General features: G+C 38.5%; 1 protein-coding gene across 2 annotated transcripts; it reads left to right on the forward strand.

Moving 5' to 3' along the window:
• The first annotated feature begins 443 nt into the window (after nt 1–443).
• LOC128190087 (uncharacterized) lies at nt 444–6,938 on the forward strand. 2 transcript variants are annotated; one of them, XR_008244321.1, is made up of 2 exons: nt 444–5,932; nt 6,431–6,938. XR_008244321.1 is itself a non-coding variant. In XM_052861997.1 (2 exons), exon 2 carries the CDS (start codon nt 1,948–1,950, stop codon nt 5,587–5,589), a length of 3,642 nt encoding a protein of 1,213 aa, XP_052717957.1. In that variant the 5' UTR covers nt 444–642; nt 1,141–1,947; the 3' UTR covers nt 5,590–6,938. The 2 variants fall into 2 exon arrangements, 1 of the variants encoding a protein (XP_052717957.1); XM_052861997.1 differs by having other exon boundaries at nt 444–642; nt 1,141–6,938.
• Nucleotides 6,939–20,832: the final 13,894 nt, after the last annotated feature.

Below are 20,832 nucleotides of genomic sequence, written 5' to 3' on the forward strand. Positions count from 1 at the left end.
ACTCGCACAAAATGCCAGAAGCTATTCTCTCCATAGGCACACCAGATGTTGTGATTTGCATAGGGGCCCGGCGTTTCGGAATAGGATTTTTCCGCTGAGTACACGTGTCATATCCCGCTATGTACTGATGTACATCTCTCTGCAGACCTGGCCAATAGTATCGTTGCCTTATTTTTGCCAGCGTCTTTGTCACTCCAAGGTGACCTGACGTCTTATTGTCGTGACACATCTCCAAGACAATTCTCATTCACAATCTGGTACTATGGCTTGATAGATCCCTCGATTTGACGGAAGGAATACCCAGCGACGCACTAGCAAACCATCCTGGATGCTTAGTCTTTCAAATTGGTTCCACAACGATTTGATCCCGTACCCATGCTGCGAAACATCAGAAAATGAGGGTCTTTTACCGAGGTTGTGACAATCACTGTTCATATCGAACACACCCGATTTTAATTTTCCCATAATTCTTTGCAACGTGCTTGGCCGACCCTAACAATAGGCGCTAAGTTATACCCGGCCGAGCTGTCCAGCAATAAAGACGTGCTTAGTGTGTGAAGGGGGTATCGTGTTAGAAGCCTGTGTGGCATGTTTTAGTTTCACAAGTTCAGCATTTGACGCGGACACGGATAGCTGACCGTGGTAAGTATTTATTTAGTTTGGTGTAGTTTATTTGTAAATTTTTGCCTTTTTATTAGTATTACGCAGTCGTCCTATAAAGTCACCTTGACCATTGTTCACTGTAGAGTTACCTGTGTGTTCACTGATGTGTGACTTTAGCGAGAGTGTTTAAATGGAATTCGTCTTTTTCTATAGTACAGTTTTTGCTATTGCTGTATAAAGAAACGGTGATTTAAAGGGCTATTTTCTATGCGTTATTTTATTTTACAATTTATTGTCACTTTTTCCACTTAACTACTTGGGCGGAAGTGCGTCACCGGAAGTCTCAGACGCCATATTGTTTACTGTAAACAAATAACTTAGTTACCATATACTTACAATATTTTGAGATGTTGCCTTTAATATAATACTATTTATACATTATCATAGTTTGATACTATCAGTGAGATACTTATATGATGTATTATACAATATTGTTTTTATTATGGTGTTATGGTGTCACTTGTACACTTATTGTAGTGTCATATTGTTGATGTTGAGAAGATGATGATGTTATGATGTCGATGACGACGATGATGATGGTCATGTCGATGATGATGGTGTAGGTGATGTCGTTCATGGTGAAGTCGATGACGATGCGATGTTCATGTTGATGACGACGATGATGTTATGGTGATGATGACGACGACGATGATGATGGTCATGTCGATGAAGATGATGTAGATGATGTCGTTCATGGTGACGTCGGTGATGATTATGGTGTTGAAGTTGATGATGTTGATGATAGTGGTGATGATGATGATTGTGGTGAGGAAACTACTCTAGTTGTGGTTGTCCGTAGTTGGTCCAGGACTACAGCCCCGGAGATTCGGACACTCTTCTAATTTATTTTTGGTCATTTGTATAAACATCATATTTTTTCTTGTTGAGTGAAAGGTGTGTGAGTGTTTGTGTGGTTTAGTGTTTATATTTCTATCTTTTCTTTCTTTCTCTTATTTTTTTTGTTATTAAATTTTGTTAAATTTAAGATGTCTTGTTGTTGTTTGGAGTAGCCTCCGCTCATCCCGTTACAATTGGTGGCAGCGGTGTGATGAGTTGACTCCTCCAGATACTACAAGATATCTTTATAAGTGAACAGTTGCCAAGGTTTATTTTATTTTTCATTTTTTGATCTCTTTTGTAGTACATGTAAGAGCAAGTGTAGGTCGTTGTTTCCTTTTCCCTTGGTGAGTACATTACGTTAGGCAGATTGTTTTGTTAAAAGTTGAGAAGTTAGTCCCTTTATGAGATAATTTTGAGGTAAGTTGGTCTGTCAGTCAATGCACCATGTCTACTGTCAAGGAGATGCTGGAGCTACTTGAAGTGGGGACCAAGATGGGGATGAAGGATGAAGACCTTCAACAATTCGTGAAGGACGAACAGGCCAGAATGCGGGACGAACGTGAGAAACATAGAGTCGAGAGACAGGAGGAGAGAGACCAGGAGGAGAAAGACCGCGACTTCAAACTACAGATGGAGAAAGAGCGCGCCGCAAGAGAACATGATGAGCGAGAGCACGCCCGATTGATAGAAGAAAAGAGACATCAGCAAAAACTAGAAGAACTGGAACTTGATCACAAACTGCAACTAGAGAGATCTCACATGAAGCCGAGTGTTGTGACTAAAGAGGAAAAAGAAACTTCTCAAGTGATAAAAGGACCAAAACTTCCTCCGTTTGAGGATTCGAAAGACAACATTGACGCGTACATTAAAAGATTTGAGATATACGCAACAACGCAGAAATGGAATAAAGACACGTGGGGGACTCATCTTAGCGCATTACTCAAAGGAAAGGCACTGGATGTGTTCGCAAGACTCTCACCCGAAACAGCACTTGATTTCAACGAGTTGAAGAACGCCCTGTTGAAACGATTTGACATGACGGAGGACGGTTTCCGCAAGAAGTTCCGATTTTCAAAACCAGACGGAAGTGAAACTTTTATGCAATTTTCTACCAGACTGGACAGTTACCTTGAGCGGTGGATTCAGCTGTCTAAGACTAACAAGACATTCGATGATCTGAAGGACTTGTTCTTACGTGAACAGTTTTTATTGTGTTGCTCGAAAGAACTTGCCTTATTCCTAAAGGAGAGGATTCCTACTTCGATCCAAGACATGGCGCGATACGCGGACCAGTTTGCTGAGGCCAGAACAGTGACATCCTCTTCACTTACGCAAAAACCGCTCTTTGACAGACGACAGCAGTGCGATAGACAACCGCCGTACAAAGATTCCGTGCAACAAAACCAATCTGGAAATGCAGTGAAGTGTTATGAGTGCGGACGACAAGGACATAAAGCCTTTAACTGCAACTTCCGCAAAAGTCCGAATAACAGGCCGTTTAATTCGAGCGAGAAACAAGAAACAACACCGAAACATACTTACCCTAGTGATTTTCAACGTGGGTCGTACAATAATGGGAACCATGGATATCCAGGACGCGGTAGAGGTCGCCAAGGAGCCGCGAGTGTCGTCGAGAAACATGGAAACTTACCGTGTGTTGGTGATTCGGTTGCTTTCTGTGAAACGGAAATGCCAGTTGTGAAAGGATGTGTTGGCAATAAACTAGTGACTGTACTAAGAGACACAGGTTGTAGTGGTGCCGTTATTCGTAGAGAACTGGTAAACGATGATCAACTAACAGGGACATCTCAACGATGCAAGTTAGCAGACGGTCGTATTATTGATTCAGATGTGGCTAGAATTGGTGTCGATACTCCTTACTTTACCGGAAGTGTTGATGCTTGGTGCTTTGATTCGCCTTCGTACGATCTTATTCTTGGTAATATTCGTGGAGTAAGGAAACCACATGAACCAAATCCAGCCTGGATTCATTCCGTTGAAAACATAGCAGCTGTTGAAACGCGTGCGCAACTGAAAAAGAAACAGTCTCCATACAAACCATTGAAAGTACCGGAAGCAATACGGGATGTATCGCCGGAGGATATCTTACAAGAACAACGAAACGACGAGACACTGAAAAAGTTATGGAGCTTAGCTGAGAGTGGACAGCTTAAACATTTCAGTGACGGCGGATTTTCAAAAATGTGTGAACGGAAGCAAATGTTGTTCAGAGAATTTTGCAGTCCCAAAGTGTCCAGTGGAAAACTTTTCCGACAGTTAATCGTTCCTCGGAAATACAGAACTATCGTCATGAAGATAGCACATGAAACGCTGATGGGTGGTCATCTGGGATCAAAGAAAACAACCGACAGAGTAGTGTCCGAATTTTACTGGCCAGGAATTCAGTCAGACATTAGACGGTTTTGCAGATCATGTGACGTGTGTCAGCGGACTATTCCAAAAGGAAAAGTACCTGCAGTACCGTTAGGACATATGGACTACAAGATCGATATGGGAGGCAAGCTGAAAACTTTCCACGCAAATCTTCTTAAGAAGTATGTTGAACGAGATACATTGAACTGTGGTGTTTTGTCAACATGTGCAATTTCACTCATAGACTTTAGTGACCTAGATGATGATGAACAACAGGACTCTATTCTTATGCCACCTGTTACTCAAACCGAAACAGCAAAGGACATAAAGTTTGCAGACAGACTAACACCAGATCAGTTGGAAACTGCTAAATCACTGTGTGATTCGTTCTCAGATGTATTTACGGATATACCTGGAATGACGAACTTAGTGGAGCATAAGATTGTTGTGACATCGTCTGAACCTGTGCGTGTGAAACCATATCCAATTCCGTTCAGTACAGAGAAAACAATTACAGAAGAAGTTCAGAAAATGCTACAGTTGAATGTGATTGAGCCATCATCTTCCCCTTATTCAGCTCCAGTTGTCATAGCTCGGAAGAAAGATGGAACGAATCGATTTTGCATTGATTATAGACGACTGAACTGTGCTACGGTATTTGATGCAGAACCAATGCCCAGTCCAGAAAGCATATTTTCCAAAATGACCGGAAAGAAGTTTGTGTCAAAGATAGACTTAAGCAAAGGATACTGGCAAGTACCGATGGCTGACGAGAGTAAGCCGCTTACAGCCTTTTCCACACCATCCGGATTGTACCAATTCAGGACAATGCCGTTTGGTCTTGTAAACGCGCCGGCAACATTTAGTCGTATGATGAGAAAACTACTTCAAGGTATGAACGGCGTAGAAAACTTTATCGATGATGTCATTGTTTTTACAGATACCTTTGAAGAACATCTACACATACTGAAGACTGTGTTCGAACGACTCAGAGATGCGGGACTTGCGGCCAGACCGACAAAATGTTTCATCGGATTTGACAAGATTGACTGTTTGGGACATATGGTGGGCAACAAGTGTCTAGAACCAGAACAGGACAAGATTGATGCAGTCAGAAATGCGCCAATACCACAAACCAAGAAACAGGTTCGTGCCTTCCTAGGCTTAGCAGGATTCTACAGAAAGTTTATTCCGAATTTCTCTGCGATAGCCATTCCACTTTCTGATCTTACGAAGAAGGGCCAACCAAATAAAGTTATTTGGACTGAAAGTCAGCAACGAGCTTTTGATACATTGAAACACATGTTATCAGAAAGGCCAATATTGAAGTTGCCAGAATTTAATGAAACCTTCATTTTACGCACGGACGCTGCAGATGATGGGATAGGTGCTGTGCTGTTACAGATGGAGGATGACGAGAAACTACCCGTAGCGTACGCCAGTAGGAAACTTCAACCAAGAGAAAAGGCATACGCTGTTATCGAGAAGGAGTGTTTGGCGGTAGTGTGGGGAATACAGAAGTTCCACCAGTACCTTTATGGACGCGAGTTTCTACTTGAAACTGATCACCAACCCCTGACCTACCTTAACAAAGCAAAGACAGAGAACTCCAGACTGATGCGTTGGGCTTTGCAGCTTCAGCCATACCGCTTTAGGATCATTGCGATCAAAGGAAGCGACAATGTGGGTGCGGATTACCTGAGTCGTCAGTGAGATGTATAGTAGACAGTACAGGTATGTATATAGGTTTTATTGTAAATACGTGAGAATTTTCAAAATTCAGTGATTGTTTATTTGAAATTGCAGGACAATTTTTTAAGGGGGGAGGTGTGTGACAATCACTGTTCATATCGAACACACCCGATTTTAATTTTCCCATAATTCTTTGCAACGTGCTTGGCCGACCCTAACAATAGGCGCTAAGTTATACCCGGCCGAGCTGTCCAGCAATAAAGACGTGCTTAGTGTGTGAAGGGGGTATCGTGTTAGAAGCCTGTGTGGCATGTTTTAGTTTCACAAGTTCAGCATTTGACGCGGACACGGATAGCTGACCGTGGTAAGTATTTATTTAGTTTGGTGTAGTTTATTTGTAAATTTTTGCCTTTTTATTAGTATTACGCAGTCGTCCTATAAAGTCACCTTGACCATTGTTCACTGTAGAGTTACCTGTGTGTTCACTGATGTGTGACTTTAGCGAGAGTGTTTAAATGGAATTCGTCTTTTTCTATAGTACAGTTTTTGCTATTGCTGTATAAAGAAACGGTGATTTAAAGGGCTATTTTCTATGCGTTATTTTATTTTACAATTTATTGTCACTTTTTCCACTTAACTACTTGGGCGGAAGTGCGTCACCGGAAGTCTCAGACGCCATATTGTTTACTGTAAACAAATAACTTAGTTACCATATACTTACAATATTTTGAGATGTTGCCTTTAATATAATACTATTTATACATTATCATAGTTTGATACTATCAGTGAGATACTTATATGATGTATTATACAATATTGTTTTTATTATGGTGTTATGGTGTCACTTGTACACTTATTGTAGTGTCATATTGTTGATGTTGAGAAGATGATGATGTTATGATGTCGATGACGACGATGATGATGGTCATGTCGATGATGATGGTGTAGGTGATGTCGTTCATGGTGAAGTCGATGACGATGCGATGTTCATGTTGATGACGACGATGATGTTATGGTGATGATGACGACGACGATGATGATGGTCATGTCGATGAAGATGATGTAGATGATGTCGTTCATGGTGACGTCGGTGATGATTATGGTGTTGAAGTTGATGATGTTGATGATAGTGGTGATGATGATGATTGTGGTGAGGAAACTACTCTAGTTGTGGTTGTCCGTAGTTGGTCCAGGACTACAGCCCCGGAGATTCGGACACTCTTCTAATTTATTTTTGGTCATTTGTATAAACATCATATTTTTTCTTGTTGAGTGAAAGGTGTGTGAGTGTTTGTGTGGTTTAGTGTTTATATTTCTATCTTTTCTTTCTTTCTCTTATTTTTTTTGTTATTAAATTTTGTTAAATTTAAGATGTCTTGTTGTTGTTTGGAGTAGCCTCCGCTCATCCCGTTACAGAGGTCAATCCATTTGCGAACCAATTGAATGTCTTTGCTCTCATCTTAAGATCCTCTTAGACTAGCGCTCGCCAACACATTTTTGTTATCCTCGACCTCAGTAGATGAGTGCAATACCCTAACTAAAGATTTAGAATCTTTTGTCTCCCAGTTAGAATCAAATCCACACTGAGTGCATGGGATTCTACTAAGGGCATCCGCGTTCCCGTGTTTTCTGCCCGGGCGATGCTCTATCTCCATATCATAAGTGCTGATGACTTCTAGCCATCGCGCTAATTGTCCTTCCGGGTTTTTGAACCTAAGAAGCCATTTCAGTGACCCATGGTCAGTCCTTAACAAAAATTGCTTTCCATAAAGATAGTGCCTAAAGTGCTTTATGAAATGGACAACAGCGAGCAATTCTTTTCTCGTCACACAATACCTTCTCTCTGTTTTAGATAGTGCACGACTGGCATACGCTATCACCCGCTCGTTTCCGTTGATTTCCTGCGAAAGCACAGCGCCTATTGAGCAGTTACTTGCGTCTGTATCAAGAATGAATCGTTTAGACACATCAGGTATCGCCAGTATTGGTGCAGATATTAACCTGTTTCGAAGATTTTCAAAAGCGCTCTGTGCTTCTTGCGTCCACTGAAACTTCCGCCCCCTTTCTGTAAAACGATGCAATGGTTTTGCCTCCGAGGCAAAATCTCGAATAAAGCGTCTATAATAACTGCACAACCCTAAAAATGAGCGAATGTCAGACACATTGGAAGGAGTTGGCCACTGGGCAACTGCTGCAATCTTTTCCGGGTCTGTAGCAATGCCCTCATGAGATATTATGTGTCCCAGGTATTTCACTTTAGTTGCAAAAAGGTTGCACTTCTTTGCCTTTAATTTCAGTCCAGCTTGCTGAAGTCTATCAAATACCTTTCCTAAGTTCTCTAGCATGTTCTCAAAGGAATGTCCAATAACTATTATGTCGTCAAGATACACTAGGCAAATGTCCCACTGGAGACCCGCCAGAACAGTCTCCATCAGACGTTCAAAAGTCGCAGGCGCACAGGTTAGACCAAAAGTTATAACCTTAAATTGAAATAGGCCTTTCCGCGTAACAAACGCTGTCTTAGCTTTATCCTTTTCTTCCATGCCAACCTGCCAATACCCACTGTTAAGGTCTAATGTGGAGAACATAGCATGACCCGAGAGATGGTCAAATGCTTCGTCAATATTTGGGAGGGGATATGCATCTTTGATAGTTACTTCATTCAAGCGGCGATAATCAATACAGAATCGCATTGTCCCGTCCTTTTTGCGCACTAGAACAACAGGCGATGCCCAAGGGCTATTGGAAGGTTCTATATCATCTCTTTCTAGCATTTCATTGACTTGTTTGTCGACTTCATGTGACAAATGCAAAGGAATGCAGCGCACGCCTTGCTTAATTGGTTTCTCAACTGTTCCAGTATTTATCTTATGCTTAACTACTGCTGTTCGTCCAAGGTCAAAATTTGAATTTGCAAACAAATGTTGATATTTGCGTAAGAATTTTTCAGCGTCTTTGGCTTGGGAGTGCGTAAGGTTTTCTTTACCTCGATCTAGGAGATCGCGCAAATCCTCTCGCAGCTCGCCAGACGACTGCTTTTCAAATCTAGCCGTGCTCTTCTCTGCATCAATAGCCGTCATCTTAGCTATGGTTGTGTCCTTGTATATCGTTTGCGGTACATCTGTTATATTCATAAGTCGAACAGGTATATTCTCTCCACCTTTAACTAACGTTCGCCCAACTAGCGCACGACCCCTTTCCAGAAACTTTTCTTCTGGCTCGACAATGTAATCTATGGTACCGCATTTATTTTCTCCAGAAATTTTACCCTTTATGACTAATTCACTTCGTGGGGGAATATGAACATCGTCGGCAGCAGTGATACGATAACAGCCCATAGCTCCTTCACAAGAGACTGTGCATTCCTCATCATTTAGCCGCAAAGTATTAGTTCCGAGATTTATAATACCATTTCCCATTTTTAGGAAATCAAGGCCGAGTATTCCATCGACAGTGATATCCGTCACTATCGCTGGAATATGTGTTTCAGATTGACAAACCGCGATACCAAATATTGCTCTTCCATACTGAGGGAGCGCATCTCCGCTTGCATTTAATACTCTTTGCGAACTTGCTTCTAGAATCGGGCGCGTGTGTTGTGGCATCAAATCGTATATCTTCTTTGATATTAATGTCAACGAAGCGCCTGTGTCGATCAACATCTTTGCTTGGACTTCATTGACGTTAGTTTGTAGAAAGATACCAGCTTCATGGTTTGAAGTGTTTGCGCCTATGTTTGCGTTCATACACTTGTTTTTCCTGCGATTGCTACGAATTCGTCGAGATTTCCCCTCGCCCGGACTTTTTCTATAAGGCTCACTTTTCTTATCCGCCCCTCTACTCTTCAAACTGGGACAATTTCTCCGAATATGGCCCTTTTCCTTACAGTAGTAGCAAACCACGCCATTGCCGAGGTTTCCGCCTGAAGTCTGTATAGGTCGTCTTTGTCGTGCCCCATTTTGAACCTGTATTTCTAATTTATCTAATTTAGTCTGCATCGCCTTCCTTAAATCCATTAGCTGCGTTGTCTGAGGTTGTGCGCTTTCATCACTCTCAATCATGCGCAAGTCTCCTCGCTTTTCTGTTTTGAAAAACGCATCCAGCTCCACAGCAAGGCGAATTGCGTCATTTAGATTTCCAGGTCTGCTCTGTTTGATGCGCAGTCTCATATCCGAGTTGACTAGTGCATCGATAAACGCATCTTTACCTAATGTCTCCCTAACCTCAGACGGTGCCGTCGGATAAGCTAAACAAGTCAACCTATGAATAGCCTGACCTAATTCCGACAGGGTCTCAGACGCTTTCCGACTTCTTTCCTTTAATTGTGCTCGATAGAGTTCCGTCTGGTTTGGCGTCGCAAAACGTTCCTCTAGAGCTTTTACCAGCAAATCATACCGTTGTCCCATTTCATTAGAAACATTCCCAAATATACCTTGAGCTGCCCCACGCAGCGAAACAGCTAAGTATAATCCTTTCTCCTTTTCTGACCAATTGTTAAGGGCAGTGCAGGCGTCAAAATGAGATTTGTAGTCCAGCCATGAATGAGAGCCATCAAATGTTGCTGGTTTGATGTTGCATCTAGTGCCCTTACTTTCTGGATCTGTGCAAGCTTCAATGTCTCCTCTCGGAACCGCTGACTGTCTACTTTCAGTTTGTAGCTCACGAATTGGTGCGTAATTGATACTATTTCTCCTCATCGCATCAGTATTTCTACGCTATAATGGCGCACGCGTCAATGTCGCACTCGACAGTATTCGCACTCCCGCGGCTTGCGGCGCGCTCACTGTTTCAGTGCCTAATATGTGATCACCCAGCGCATCCGCAAGCAAAGCCTCACTAGTATTACCTTCACTGTGTGCCTTAGCCCGGCGCACTGTAACATGGCTTGTGCGCTCAATATCATCAATACCATCCCTTTCTTCATTAGCCTGCAATACAACTGTATTCTCAGGGTCGTATTACTGACCTCCGCTCGCTCCATTCAGTGTAGCGATTCCAGAATCGCGCGCTTGCGTTCTTCTTTCCCTAGGTGTAGAAAACCTCTCTATTTCTTTGCGCAATCGATCGCAGCTCTGCTCTAGAAATGATATTTCTTCATCTATCATCTCATCCATATTAATTGATCACAGCTGATTATAAAGAAATAAATAAATGATTATCTATAAACGAATCCCGACGCTGCCACCAAATTTATGTAACGTTTTCCGGGTTCGAAGATTCGGTTGCTCTGCCTGAGCAATTATAATCCAAATCAAATTTCTCAATCAAAGCTTTAAATCAGTAATATATACAATTCACTTTCTACTAGAGCGCACGCGCTTCCTCAACAGAACTTATTCTGTTATTAGCCGACACAACACATACAATAAAACCTCGAAAGCCTTATGCAGGCACGTAAGGTATTTATTTGTGTTCTAGGTTTCACCCTAATAACTGCTTTCTTTACAGCTTCTTCTCACCTCGGCTGTCTGTTCAGAAGTCCGACTGAGAGCTCAGAAACTCTCCTTATATACCCTATGTCACGTGATACTTGGGGATCTAGAAACAGGAAGTAGTACTCTAGTGTGAGAAGCGAGTATGATTTTGATTCCGACTTTCGTTTCACTCCCAAAAAAGTGGTGGGGCCAACTCCATGATAATTCAATTCTTTATATGTAAATTTTAAAAAATTTGTTGCTGCGAGAAAAAGTGGGGGGGGGGGGAGGCCCCCCCCCCTGGTCCCCCCTGATGCTACGTGCCTGATGTTTTCAGAAGGAAATACTGTTTGAAAACAAGCTGTTTTACGCTAAAAATGAAAAAATGGCGGGAAAAGGTTGTCTTTACAATGTCATGTTTCCAAATTGTGGGCACTTGAACCAAAATGAATATTTTGTAAACACATCACATACATATCTGTACTAAGAAACAAAGAATGATAGTAAAATGATGATGTTCATTTTAGGGGGCCATTTTACGCCCTTATCATATATAGTCCTTTCATGTCCCCTGGAGTATGGGATTTAACTCTAGGGCAGGGCCAAAATGGATGTATAGGTAATAATGCATATAATGTTTAAGAATTATCTTCTTTACTCCCACACACCTGAATGGAAAACTTAATTCATGATTTAAAAGACAATAAGATCTTAAGTTTTTCGCAAAAAGTATAGGTTTCATAGTTCTCTTTGAAAGATTTCAGCCAGGGAGGTGGTCGTCATTACAAATTTATAATTTTTCTACCCCAGAATGAAACTCAATTAAATGAATATATGAGACTCCTCAACAAGTTTGTGTATGGGTTACTAGTATATGCTACTCAGGTGACCGTTAAGGCCTATTGGCCTCTTGTTTGTGTTGTTGCATTTATTTCTAGAACACATTTTATCCACCAAATAATGAAGCTAAAATTTAAAATCAATAACTATCTAGATTTTATATTTGACAAGTACCTAGATTCTATGAAATAGACTATAAACACGAGACATGATTTTTACTGCGAAACTGAAAGGATCAAATAAAATCACGTGGTCTAAATTTAAATAGCAATAACATTCGCAGGTGTGAATATGTTCGAAAATAAGATGAATCAAATCAAAACTAGCGAAATTTGTTGTGCACCGTAAATTGCCGTTATTTACTTTGGGAGGAACTGTACCTCCCAGGTCATCCATCCGAATTTTTTTCAGACCAAGAGCACATGAAGGTGCACGCGCTTGAGGACAGGACCCCCCCCCCCCTCCCCGATATAAACCCCCGGGTTTGTTGAATTTTTTATATAAATTCCTTTAAAGTGATGCACACAATATGGGCATTCAGACGTTGGAGTTCTATTCGCTTTTTGCTATTCACTATTCGAATAGAAAAATATTTCTGTGGTCTATTCGCTATTCAAATTACCGTAAACATGCTGATAAACTTAAATTCAAAATTCCATATAAACATCCCAATTTAATCGAAAGAAACTGTGATATAGTAAAAATTATTATTTGCTGACTTCACATGAACATTGACATAATTACATAGCCTAGCAAGAAGGTAAAAAATCATCATATTCTGTTGCATTGATGATATCTTTCAAGGGGCTGGCTAACACCATGTATCCCATATTTGAGCCTTCCTATCTGGTGAGCATGGGGCACCGGGGAAGCCCAGCCGACCATCAAAAGGAATTGGGTTTACACGACCAGTAACAGGCTTAGCTAGCCTGGCGAAAATGGGAAATTTCGTATAATACAGTTACAATGGGATATCTTTCAAGGGGCTGGTTAACATCTGTTTATATCATCATTCCTGAAGGTTATGATGTATCAAATATTGACAGTCTCCTCGATGTCAAACTTCTCCCTACTTTTCTTTTCTTTTTCTTTTTTTTTTTGGAAATACATCTCCCAAACATTAGGTTGGTACTTGTAAAATGAAAGATTCTTTGTGTTTTGAAAAATTTTAACAGTTCTCTTCACTCCATCAAATTTCAAACCAACAGAAACAAAAGAGTTGGTTTTGCTTATGACTATAGCTTAAGTGAAATTGTGTAAATTTACAAAAAAAATTATTAACTAAATATTTTTTCTTCCCTAGCACTATGTTTCAAGTTTGGGTTAAATCTTTGCTTGTCAAAGAAGGACATTCTCTGCGAGTATAGTGATTTTGTGTAACCTTATTATTGTAGAACCATTAAATATGACTTCACAAATATTTACATTGATTACATTACCTTAAGTTTATCAAATATTATTGTTTTAATATACTTTTAGACATTTTATATACCAAATTTTGAAAATAAATTGATAATTTGAAGTAGGTGCATTATGATCAATAGAATGATATTTCAATACATGTTTATGTACATCAACATACAAATGATAATGAATCTATTCATGCACATCTAGACAATGAATCAAACATGTTTAAATATAAGAACAATATCAAATTGTGAATTCGATATTTTTTTTCAAACACTTATTCAATCATATATATGTAACTAAACAGAAGGTAGTGAGCCTGCGCAGAGGCTTACTGCAACAAACATTTTGTTACTTTTTTGTACTACAGTTTAGCACGAAAAAAAGGAGAAAAATATTCATTTACAAGTAAATTTCCGCATATGAAATGTTTTATGCTAAGTATGCCATTAATACAGCAAAGATAGAAGGAAAAAAATAAAGGTTGTTACATGAAAAATATATAGATATCATACATATATTAAGATTTGTACATAAGTAATTAGCAGGTTTATGTAACAGTATATTTCTCTGTTAGATGCGTAGGGGGAATAAAAGTTTAAATGTCCAGAGAATCCCCCTACCAGTTTTACAATCTAAAGGTCTGGTCACCTTTAGAGTTATATTTTTCCGTTTCAAAATACTTTAGACACAATGGCATTCATTTACAAGTAAATTTTCAACTATAAGCTGTCTTTGGTGATGTAAAAATGGAGAAGAAAACATCATTATATTTAGATTTGTACATAAATATAGCTAATACATGTAACAGCAATATATTTTTCTTGTAGATATGTGTAGGGGAAATCAGTATAAGTGTCCAGAGACTCCCCCTACCAGTTTAATAATCTAAAGGCCAAGTCACCTTTAGACAAACATAATTTGAAATATAATTACAATTTTTCATTCAATCTATTAAGAATATCAAAATATTTAAACATAATGCTATTTGCTGATTTAACTGTCATATAAAACCGTGTCAGTGCACTTTTCAAAAAACATAATAAACCATTATATGTTACAATGTCATTCAAAACTCTACATTTCATTTTATATTTGTATATTTTATAATCCACAAAAGATACAACATTATTAAAGATAAAAGTGAATTCGATATTAAATTTGTTTTACATTCCATTGGTACAAGTATAACAATTTGTTTTACAACTGGTCATATTTTTTTTTAGTTTTGTTATGAATTAAAGTATTGATTCATTTTTTTTTCATTTTTAATTTATAATGTATTTTATATCATGCCCTGGCAGAAAAAAATATTTACTTACCTACCTACCCAACTTCAGGGTCAGGTTAGGAGAAACATAGATAATTTTAATGATGGCCTAAATTATCGTCTTAATAATGAATATTTTTTACACATGAAGAACAAGTGATGTGTATCTTCTAAACTTCCACGTGTACACATTGGGTTGGCTATTATATTACATCGATAAAGATCATAATTAAATCAGAATACAATTTATTTTAATTTGCCGTAATTTTGTATGAATAATATTTATAAATCTTCTACCAAAGGATAAATACTTAGGAGGCTTTGTAAAATCGCTCTCTTGTTTTTCTTTAAAATACCTAAAATCCCTTGTATTAATACTCAGATTATTCCACTTACGAATAGTGTCAGGAAAAAACGACTTGTTAAAAAAACTTCTGATCTACATCTAGGCAAAGAATAGTTTGAAAAGTTCTTAGTATTATAGTGGGAAGTGACATTTCTGATTGTAAGGCGTTTGGTCCACCGCACAAAGTCTTCCCGTCTGCTTACTATTGACCAAGTCAACTCCGAGTGAAAGTTTTCACAATTTTATTCGCCGTGTCGTATAGTGGTATCAATTCAGTTCTCAGTCCAATTCGGTTCTAATTTCTAACAAATTGACATGAGTATACCCTTTCGGCTTTAACGGACAGTTTTGGTTAATCATGACTACCTGTGCTGATGTGTCTTTCCACTTTGCCATTTCCTTGAGGGCTGTAATGGGATGTAGTTATATGGTTAATGTTAAATTCCTTTAACGTCTCTTCTAATTTCTTGTTAATATTTTCTTGGCATCCATCATCTCGGTTATCGCCTTATCCATGATTTGTCTCTTATTTAGGGGGGCTCGGTAAGGTCGATTCTTTATAGGGTGACAACCTTCTGTGTCTATCCTCATCTTCACTGTCTCCGTAACCCCAAGATCACTATCTTTTTAGCGAATAAGTCTTTGTTATGGTTTACCAGTCTTTGTATAGATTGTTCAAATCTTTTTGGTACGTCAATCTTTTCTTTGGTGTCTTGTCTGCAGGATATCTCTGAGACTTCCTTCTGGTTTTCGGTGGTAATACGTCCTACGATATATCCTATTGGAATTTTATAGCCTTTATTTGTTTAGTTTACGAAAATCAAGGGAATTTTGTCATCCTTGCGAACATCACAAACACAGTATTTTAAGTACAGTCCCATTATACAGTCATTGTCTATGCAATTCACTTCCTTGACTAGGGAACTTGTTATTCACTCTCCCATAGAACACAGGTACAGTATTTTGTTTTATAAATTGTTTTTTATGGGTTCTCACAATTGTTGAGATGTTCCAAAGCTTCACAAAAGTCCTTACAAACAGAAATATATAGCAGGTTCCAGTAAATGTTCTACCAAACCTCTCTCTTTACTCCTTACTAAAATTCTTACAGTAGTGAAGGAGAAACTTCAAGAGTACTGCACAACAATGTTCTCCAGAAGTGGTGTGAATCAGATGTGGATATTAAAAAACTCTAATGATTTATTAGAAACATTGAGGTCACGAATTCTTACCAAAATCAACGGCATCAAAACATACGATTTTTCAACGCTTTATACATTGTCAACCATTCTCCATGACAAATTATAATCTAGGCTTTTTTGATATCATCGACAGTTGTTTCTTCAATAAAAATAGAAGTCGTAAAAATGCTTACCTTGTCACTGGAAATCTAAAAAAATATTTTTTTAAAAACCATTCTGATTGCACACACAAGTACTCTGAAGTTGACATTAAAACGATGTTTGAATTTCTGATAGACAACATCTATGTAGTTTTTGGAAATCAAGTCTTCCAAAATTCTGTTGCAATTCTCATGCGTACCAATTGTGCCCCATTGTTAGTAGATCTATCTTTTGTATTCTTATGAAGCAGAATTTATTCAAAAACTTGTACGTGAAAAAAATAAATTACTCGCTGTAGCCTTCAACTCAACATTCAGGAATATCAATGACGTATTATCAATTAAAAATTGTTATTTCCATACTTACGCCGACTCGATATATCCCAAAGAACTTGAAATAAAAGATACCACAGAGTCTGCGTAGTCTGTTTCATATTTGAATATTTTACTTGACATAGATATTGATAGTAACCTAACAACAAAACTTTATGATTAACTCGATGACTTCAATTTTTCTATAGTCAACTTTCCTTACTTATGTAGCAATAAACCTTCAACACCTGCATATGGTGTTTTTATCTCTCAGTTGATTCGATACACAGGGGCATGCTCTTCGTATGAACAGTGTCTAAGACAAAGCAAACTACTGTCAAACAAGTTTATAAAACAGGTTTCTCAACAGTCTCGCTTGAAGTCGTCTTTTCATAAGTTCTATGGTCGATACAACGACCTTGTCAGCAAATACAATCTTCCACTGGTCGCATGCTGAAGGACGTTTTTCATACTAATTGTTAGACCATTATTAATCACCTAATAGTCTAAGGACTTTTCCAAATTTATTTTCCCGATTACGACAAAGAGCACACGGCGGGTGTGACCGGTCAGCAGAGAATGCTCACTCTTCCTAGGCACCTGATCCTACCTCTATCTATTTGGAGGTCTGTGTTGCTCTGCTTTAAATTTGCATTTCGTTTTATGGATTTTTGAGATGGTTTACGGTTTGTTATTGTCATTTTTTCATGTGTAGGTCTTCTTTGAGCTCCACCATTTATACGCATGAGTCCCAAGTCAAAATATAAACGAACATTTTTCTTTTTTAGCCAAACACGACCAAGAATCAGATTCCAATTACGTCCCTTTGTCACATAAAGTTTATGTTCTAACGTTAAACCTGAAATCTTAAAGAGATGTTTACGTACCCTATTGCAATTAAAGAATCATTGTTTGCTGCTTGAAGAGCGGGGATGTCATTTTTACACAATTTAGGGCGAGGAAATGAATTATTAAACATTTTCTTACTGATTAAAGATACAGCGGCACTTGTATCTACCAAAGCTCTGAATTTATTTTTACCTATCTTTAATTAACAACTACTGGGATTGTTAGTAAAATTAATTTCATATCTAGGTCTTTGTTTAAAGTTCTTTCTTCGGGCTTCAACGAAGAAAACATCTTTGTTTTCCTGATTTTGTTCTTTAAAAGTAGGGCGAGGAGTAAAACTTGAAGTCGATCATTGTTTTCATTCTGAGTGTCACGTAACCCATTATGGCGACCTATCTGTCTCCCACGGTTTAGCTGCGCGGGCTCCAACAGTCAGCACGCACATTACCTAGTTTACCACAGTTTCAACATTCCACAGGTGATCGGGGGCTACGTTCAATTCAGTTTTTGGGAGTTGATTTTAATCAACTCTCCTTTGCAGTTACTCAGGCAAACCGAAAGTGAAACAGTGTTTGACCTAAGCACAAATCAACACCGCTGACAACATTAGTTCTAATCAATATGTTCGATATAATGAGTTCTTAAGCATTGTTTTTTAAAGGAAACTAATTTATAGATACCTTGTAAATAGTCAGATTTTAAACGGTACGTACAATTTAGATATTTTTTAAAGTCGTACATTTTATGTATTCCTAGTTCGATATACCGTAAATCTCCGTAAATCTCCGACAAGCAGAGAGTGTCTCTTGCTTGTCGGAGATTAACGGATACAGCTGAGCGTCTGGTTGAACGAGACTAAAGTTCAATTTTGCTCGGATCCATACAATTACTCATAACTATTTCGATTACTGATACGCAGTTTGATGGACTAATTCGTTGAATATTACACAACATGATTGATATTGAATTTTCACGAATTTCTTGTAGGAGAATTCATGTTATAAAAAATGTGCGTAATTCAAATACTTATAGGAATTTACTTGCCATGCATGCAAAATTACATGTCTTTGATTTTAAAATAAATAATAATCGATAAAATAAACTCCCGTCAGTACTTCATTACTTTGATTTTATTTGTGGCCGAGGCCTAATCTGAGGTTTGTTTTGCTTACAAAATCTGGCTCGGTGGCCTGTTTTCTTACACTTACAACAGCGGTTGATTTGCGCATGGTCAATCTCCATGGGTTCTTCATGTATGTCATCTACTGGGGCAAAGTTATCTAAATGATCTCTTAAGAAGGGAAAGGAACTCGAAAGTGGGGGCAACCAATACATTGCTATTATTCTGTCTATTGTCAGTTACTGTAAACCAACATTTATTCGCGAGAAATATTCGCGACGACGATGCCCTCGGGAACCTCGCAAAAATTTCTCGCACGCGAATAAAAGTTGTTTACAGGATGTCTGACCCTCTAGTGGCCAGTGTCTGCCTTAAGTTTTGTTCCCGCATTGCGACTTGAATTGAGGATTCTAAATCCTTAGGATTTTCTCGTAAATTTTTCATTCTGAGGTAGTCAAATGTCAACCCGTCACAAAAGATATCTACCAACAGTTGTTGTACCAAAGTGTCTTTTAGTCTGCCTTTACTATATGCGTCTTCCGCGATTTGTGACAGTCGTTCAGCGAACCACCGGACACTTTCGTTAGAATTTTGCCTAGTCCTATGCATCACTGCTAAAACGTGCTGGGGGATGTCAGTGATCTCTGCAAACCTATTTTTTAATGAAGCCTTTAGATCATTCCACGACCGCATTCTTCCGACGCTTCTGTTTCATCTAGATATCTTTTTATGAAATCTCCTACAGACCCTTTACTAGTGATATATGCTAACAAAGGGATTTGATGATTTGATTTCCCTGACATAACCGCATATTTTCCTACTTCTTTCAGTCATTGCTCAAACGGAGTAATAACTGAAGATAAGGGCACTGACAGAACTGCTGTCACCGCCTTTCCCGGAGTTATAAAAAGTCCTTTTTCGTCATCCGGCTTAGGAGCTCGGTGTCTGAGTTCATTGAGCTGAAATTCTCCAGTTTCATGAAAAAAATCATTACTACTTCCCGGAGATTTAACCGAGGAATCTTTAGCCTGATTTTCTTGACCCTCTCCCTCTTTATCTTGACCTAAACTTGCCATACGTTGTTGTAATTGCTCCATTTGTTTTCTTTAATCATCCCTGTCATATTCATTCGTTGCCAGGTTAGTTGCTGTTAAATCACCACAAAAATAGAGACGATAGTGATATAGAAAAGGATTCTTATCTTTAAAAGTTTTTCTTGTCTTTCCTTTCGACTTCGCTTATCCTGGTCACGGCACCACAAATAATAAGACAGATGTAAGATGTTTGGTCCACTGCACAAAGTCTTCCCGTCTGCCTATTATTCATCAAGTCAACTCCGAGTGAAAGTTTTCACAATTTTATTCGTCGTGTCATATAGTGGTATCGATTCAGTTCTCAATTCAAATCGGTTCTTATTTCTAACAAATTGACATTAGTATATATACCCTTTCAGCTATGACGGACAATTTGGTTAATCATGACCACCTGTGCTGCTCATGAGTGTAGATTCAGTGACCAATTTCAAAAGCAGTATTGCAGTTCCATATACAGTATCAAAACTGTCAAACTGTCGATCACAGCGTCTAGGGATCAGGGTCTACAATTTCCTGCATTGGTACAAACATGAGTATGAAAATAAGCATAGGTTGACAGAATAAAATAAGCATAGGTTGACAGAAAACATGCAATTCGTGACAAGCTTACCATAACAAAACTCTATGGAGTCTGCAGTTATGACAAATATAGTCCTCTCGTCCTATACCTGGACGTATGAGATCATACTACATGTACTGTGCAATTAAATTCAAACTGTACATTCCGAAGGACATTTTCAAAAAAGTGATCAATAGGTTAGAATTCAAAATAATTGCACAGTCTATTCATAATTGGTTACGTGTTCATATTAATAGTTCATATCAAGGTTACAACATAGTCATCTGTTTACATGATTCCAGGGGTTATAAACCATTACAAACCATCAGATATCTAGTATCAGAGAATTAATTTGTTTTTCAACGTCATAGCCAACGTTTAGTTAAAGGAGAAAAAACTGATAATAATAATTTTGTTTATAACTGAGTCCTTAAATGTGTATGAAGAAAGTATCTTTTATTATTTTCTCATACATATTTGATTACATATTACTGATGAGCTCAATACTGAGCAATATTATACTGAAAGTAGTCTCATAAAATGATTAAAAGAGCAACAATCATCAGTGCTTACATTATTTTTTTTAAGATAGCATTTTGTAGGCAGCATTCTGAAAAGAATTCTGTACAGAAGCCACTGTACTGAGGTATCAGCACTTGTTTTAAAAACATACTTTAAAGAACTCTTTAACTGAAACATTAACTTCCAGAT

Source organism: Crassostrea angulata, chromosome 6 (genome assembly GCF_025612915.1).
Source record: "Crassostrea angulata isolate pt1a10 chromosome 6, ASM2561291v2, whole genome shotgun sequence".
Taxonomy (NCBI): domain Eukaryota; kingdom Metazoa; phylum Mollusca; class Bivalvia; order Ostreida; family Ostreidae; genus Magallana; species Magallana angulata.